Genomic DNA, 6,608 nt, shown 5'->3' on the forward strand with positions numbered 1-6,608 from the left:
AATTAGTTCATGCTGATCCCCTTCTGGTGTCTGAGGTCCCTCTGGAGAGAGAGAGTTTGCGTACAACAAGGTAAACTGGCATTTTGTATCATGAGTCCATCCAAAAAGCCTTCTGTTCCAAATAACAGTGCTTGTCCAAATAAGCAGAGTAAGAGCAAATGTTTTAGCAGACTACCAAGTTTCCCAGGACACTGAGGTACCTTAATTAGTGATAGAAAGTTGTCAAGGGTGATTAATCATGGCACCCAGGGCAGCAGTAACCAGTATAACAATAAATGGTAATCAGCAGCTATAATAGGGGCTTATCTTTCCCCAACAATTTCTACTGTCACTCTTCCTTGTGTGTTATTTATTTTTTTTTTTTCAGGTTGTGTCCTCAGGAAGTCATGAATAAAGAAAAAATAAAGCAGGAAATCAGAGTTTGTATATATGTTCTAAGATGAGCTCTAAGTCCATTTATGGTTTTGGTCAGGTTATTTAGTTTATTTGAGTATTGATTTCCTGATCTATAATGACTAATGATTTTCCTAAATAAGGGACATTAAATTTACCAGCAGATCCCAAAGTGGAACTCATTGATTTCACTTTCTTTGACTAGACTGAAGACTTCTTTTAGCTTTATTCCTACTTTGGGTTTCCCTCCAGACATAAATTTCACTTTGCTGAAATTTCCCCACCCTCTTGAACTTTCCTTCTTTTCTCACCAGGTGAGTGTCTAACACAAGCAAATACATTTGATCCTTGAAAAACTTAGGAATGTGGACAGCAGCTCCCTGGGCAGTGGAAAATACATGTATGACTTTTGTTCTTCCAGAATTTAATTTCTATTAGCCTATTGTTCCCTGGAAGGCTTATAGATAACAACTAGTGGATTAACACATATTTTGTACATTAAAGGTATTATATACTATATTCACACAATAACGTAAGTGGGAGTAAAGAAAATGTTACTAAGAAATTGTAAGGAAGAAAAAATACCTTTACAGTATTGTAAGTTTACACTATCTGTTTACAAGATAAATCACCTGCCAATGCCTATACATATATGTCTAATAGGATAAAATGCACTGCAGATGTTACACATATTACTAACACTAGACATAAAACATGAAATGAAGAATGGAAGAACTTGATGTTTAGTTATAACAAATTATGTACTGATAATGAATAAGCAGCAATATGGTTGCCTTATGGTAGCCTAGGGTAATCAATACAGTTACTTCATAGTAGCCATGCATATACCCAATCAATGAATTGTTATAAAATTTTATGCATATAGCATTAAAATCATAGTCATAACTTAGTATTGGAAACATTGCTACTTTTTTTATGTATGACCACATTTACCTGTGACCATAGGCTGATAATACAGTTTCTTCAGTTGTGAGAGAGATAAAGATATACTGTATGGTAAAGTAATTTTTGAAAACAAAATTATAAAAGAGTAAGAAAACTAATCCCATATTAATTTTATATTAAAGGTTACACACCTTATGCCTATGTAAGGATAGGATATCCACTTCAGTACAAGTCTTAGTGTTCTACGCACACATTTTTGTATATGTTGAAAATAATACATTAAAAAAATCCACTGTAAATGGATTCACAAAGTTCAAACCCATGCTGTTCAAGGGTCACCTACACATTTTATTCACCCTTTTAGCAAATAATTATTTGCAATTGCAAAATGTAATACATTGGATTGAAGAAGACAGATGTGGTCTATGGTTTTCTAGGGCTTGCAACCTAGTTGGGAAGAAGAAATTAAACAAATAATAAATTGCATTTGTTATAAGTACTGCTAAGAATACAGTGTTCTTTAAGAACAAATCAATTAAAATTATAGAAGATAGTTTAATTTTCCATCACTATGAAAATGCGAATGATATATGTATCATAGTTGTTTATTGAAAAATAGTTTCTGATATAAAACTTGATGCTCCTCATTGATCAGTAGTGTTTGATTTTCTTTTTTATATATTTTTTATTACTCAATGAGTTTATTACATTTATAGTTGTACAATGATCATCACAATCCAATTTTTATAGGATTACCTTCTCCCCAGCTTAGCCAATGGCTGCATCCTATTCAACTTCTGTTTATTTTTTAATTTTTTTGCGTTTTAGGGCTGCACCCATGGCACATGGAGGTTCCCAGGATAAGGGTCAAATCGGAGCTACAGCTGCTGGCCTATGCCACAGCCACAGCAATGCCAGATCCAAGTTGCATCTGAGACCTACATCACAGTTCATGCAACGCCACATCCTTAACTCACTAAGCCAGGCCAGGGATTCAATCAGCATCCTCATGGGTACTAGCTGTGTTCCTTTCCACTGAGCCGCAAGGAGAACTCCTCATCTTCACTTTAAATAATACTTCCTTGGGGAGTCCTTCTCTGACACCCAGACTGGTTTATGTTTTCCTATCTTGTGTCCTGTAGCACTTGAAATTAATTTGATGTTTCTATTTATGGTCAGACTTTAAGTGCCAAAGGACAAAATACTGTGTCTGCATAACTGTATCCTCAGGGTGGACATAAAATTTTGTGTAGCATTTGCAATATCATAGTTATTTAACAAATGCTTATTTAATGAAAAAAAAAAAAAAACTCCACAATGGTGTTCTGTAATACTGGAAACCAGTATCATAACCCTATTTTTTTTTCCTTTTTGACTGCAACCATGACATATGGAAGCACCTGGTCCAGGGATCAAATCTGAGCCATAGCTTTGACCGACTCCATAGTTGTGGCAACACCGGATCTTCAACCCACTGTATAGGGCAGGGGATTGAACCTGTGCTGCCAGAGACAAGGCTGGATCCTTAACCAGGTGCAACACAGCAGAAACCCTTTACAACCCTATTTCCAACCATTTCCCCTTCCTAGACTTTCCATTCCCTTTTTTAAAAATAATTTTTATTACTCAATGAAATTTTTATATTTATACTTGTACAATGATCATCACAATACAATTGTATAGGATTTCCATCCCACAACTGCAGCACATCCCCCCAACCCTGAACTGTCTCCTTTGGAAACCATAAGATTTTCAAAGTCTGTGAGTCAGTCTCTGTTCTGCAAAGAAGTTCATTCTATTCTTTTTTCAGATTCCACATGTCAGTGAAAACATTCAATGTTGGTGTCTCATCGCATGGCTGACTTCACTTAGCATGATAATTTCTAGGTCCATGAAATGCTGGTATTTCATTCCTTTTAATGGCTGAGTAATAGTCCATTGTGTATATGTACCATCTCTTCTTGATCCACTCCTCTGTCGATGGACATTTAGGTTGTTTCCATGTCTTGGCTGTTGCAAATAGTGCTGCACTGAACATCGGAGTACATGTGTCTTTGTGAGTCATGGTTTTCTCTGCATAGATGCCCAGGAGTGGGATTGCTAGATCAAATGGTACTTCTATTTTTAGTTTTCTGAGGAATCTCCATCCTGTTTTCCACAGTGGTTGCACCAATTTACATTCCCACCAACAGTGTACTAGGGTTCCTTTTTCTCCACACCCTCTCCAGCACTTATTGTTTGTAGACTTTTGGATGATGGCCATTCTGGCTGGTGTAAGGTGGTAAGGACATTTTTCAGAGAACAACAACATATTTTAATGTTTGTCTGGAAGCACAAAAGGCCCAAAACAGCCAAAGACATCCTGAAAAGAAAAATGGAGCTGGAGGAATCAGGCTCCCCGACTTTAGCCTATACTACAAAGCAACAATCATCAGAACAATATGGTACTGGCACAAAGACAGAAATATAGATCAGTGGAACAGGATAGAAAGCCCAGAATTAAACCCATGCATCTACAGTCAACTAATCTATAACAAAGGAGGAAAGAATATAGAATGGAGTGTTTGATTTTCTTGTTCATTCACTGTTTCTCATGTTTTGAGTACTCTTATGCCAAGTTAAATAAGGAGAAGAAAACATAACATTTCAAATATGGCCATTTGATAGGTATTAGTTATTTTACTAATTAAAATTTCATAGATAAATAAACTGAAGCTCAAGGAGTTAAAGTAACTTGCACAAGATAAAGCTATCAATGGATGAACATTAATATAAATCTTGAAATGTAAATCCAAAACCCATATTCCATTTGATAAACTATGATGTATTTCTAACTAAGAGTTAATAATTACAAGGTAATGGGACAAGCCCTTTTCTTATTAGAGATTTCTACAATATGGTTTCTACTACAATATGCATTTCATTGTTTTAAGATTTTCAGGTCATGTATGAAGTGTTCCTAAAATTACCTGTGTTGAAGGATAAGATTTTTTTCTTTAATTTCTAGTCCTTCAGAAACTATTAGTTTTGTAAAATATGAAATCATAAACTTGGGGTCACTATATATCAAATTGCTAGAGAAGTTTTCAAATACTGAATCACAAACTCTGTACCTAGTGTGATATAAATTGACCTGCCACCTCTCTGTGTGAGTCACTTTTTCTCTGCTTCAGGGAGTCCAAATATGAATGAGTCAAAATCCCTGACTTCTGGAAGCTTAGAGTCTAGAGTTCCCATCATGGTTCAGTGGTTAATGGATCCAACTAGGAATCATGAGGTTGTAGGTTCGATCCCTGGCCTTGCTCAGTGGGTTAAGGATCCAGTGTTGCCATGAGCTGTGGTGTGGGTTGCAGATGTGGCTCAGATCCCGTGTTGCTGTGGCTGTGGCATAGGCCAGTGGCTACAGCTCCAATTAGACCCCCAGCCTAGGAACCTCCATATGCTATGTGAGCAGCCATAGAAAAGGCAAAAAGACACTCACACAAAAAAAGAAGCTTAGAGTCTACTTGGTGAGTCAGAACTGTCCTCAGTCCATTGCACTACACAAAAACAAACAAGCAAAAACAAACAAAAAAAAAAAACAGTTATAAATGCTAATAATAGCAAAACAAAACTTTATAGATCTCCTAAACATATAAGGAATATTGAATATGAATATAGTCCCAACAGTGGTACCAGATAAGGCTTACAGTCTTGGAAGAGATTGAAATAATAATTAGTTCTCTGTGACTGGGGTCAGATTAGGGGAGATTTGAACTAAAAATAAAAAACTGGGGGTTGAATTTCTATTACTCTTGTTGACCAGCTTGTATCTCATGAGTTAGAGGGCATTAACCATGGGAGAAAGCAAAGGATATTAAATATCAAAGGTAGGTAGAGACAATTTGGTGGTAAGAACAGCTCTACATGACAGCCACTCATTTCTCGGTTATGAGCCCATTTTAGAGGCCATAAGCATGTTGGGTCAGTTTTAACACTATTGTGAGGTAGGCTTTCATACATTTAACCTCTCTTCTTCTAGTTTATTAATGTAATTACCATCATTTACATTTTCTCCTATTATCTACCTTCAGGTGGCAATGTCAACAAAGCCAAAAGAGGGAGAAAATAACTCTGTGGTGTCAGAGTTTGTGTTCCTGGGAATCACCAATTCATGGGAGATCCAACTTCTCTTTGTGTTCACCTCCACATTTTACGTGGCAAGCATGATGGGAAACTCCCTCATTATGCTCACTGTGACTTCTGACCCTCACTTACACTCCCCCATGTACTTTCTGTTAGCCAACCTCTCCTTCATTGACATGGGAGTTTCTTCTGTCACTTCTCCCAAGATGATTTATGACCTTTTCAGGAAACGTAAAGTCATCTCCTTCACTGGCTGCATCACTCAAATCTTCTTCATCCACGTCATTGGTGGTGTGGAGATGGTGCTCCTTATAGCCATGGCCTTTGACAGATATGTTGCCATATGTAAACCTCTCCATTATCTGACCATCATGAGCCCAAGATTGTGCATCTTCCTTTTAGTGGCTGCCTGGATAATTGGCCTTGTCCACTCCACAGTTCAACTGGCTTCTGTGGTAAACTTACCCTTCTGTGGGCCTAATGTGTTGGACAGCTTTTACTGTGACCTTCCTCGGTTCATCAAACTTGCCTGCGTAGACACAGATCAACTAGAGTTCATGGTCACGGCCAACAGTGGACTAATCTCTGTTGGCTCCTTCTTCATTCTGATTATTTCCTACATAGTCATCATTCTCACTGTTAAGAAACAGTGTTCAGTGGGTTCATCCAAGGCTCTGTCCACACTATCAGCTCACATCACTGTGGTCATCTTATTCTTTGGTCCTCTGATATTTGTCTATACATGGCCATCTCTCTACACACCCCTGGATAAGTTTCTGGCCATCTTTGATGCAGTTCTCACTCCTTTCCTGAATTCTGTCATTTACACCTTCAGGAATCAAGAAATGAAGGTGGCAATGAAGAGAGTATGCAGGCAGCTGATGAGTTATAGGAAGATCTCTTAAGTGATTCCTGTATTGTGAAGACACCTGCTGGTTAGTGATGTTCATTACTGATGGTTAAATCTAGAAAAAAAACTTTTCTTTTTGCACTTAGAGTTATTATACACTCTGATATCAAGTCTATTTTGTCTTTCATTTAGGAGGGATAGCCATTCACATTAAAAAGAGAAAAGGAGTTATATGGAAAGAAGTTATATGAAGTAGTTAAAATCTAAGATTATGGTAACTTTGAGCCTCAATTCCTAAGGTCTAGTATACATACGAAGTAAGTACCAGAAATAC

The 6,608-nt window shown here is 37.1% G+C and overlaps 1 protein-coding gene across 1 annotated transcript; it reads left to right on the forward strand.

The window, feature by feature from the left end:
- LOC100515784 (olfactory receptor 4F3/4F16/4F29-like) lies at positions 5,490-6,329 on the forward strand. The gene has a single exon (XM_003128602.2). It carries the CDS (start codon positions 5,505-5,507, stop codon positions 6,327-6,329), a length of 825 nt encoding a protein of 274 aa, XP_003128650.2. The 5' UTR covers positions 5,490-5,504.

The sequence above is a fragment of the Sus scrofa genome, chromosome 7 (assembly GCF_000003025.6).
Source record: "Sus scrofa isolate TJ Tabasco breed Duroc chromosome 7, Sscrofa11.1, whole genome shotgun sequence".
Taxonomy (NCBI): domain Eukaryota; kingdom Metazoa; phylum Chordata; class Mammalia; order Artiodactyla; family Suidae; genus Sus; species Sus scrofa.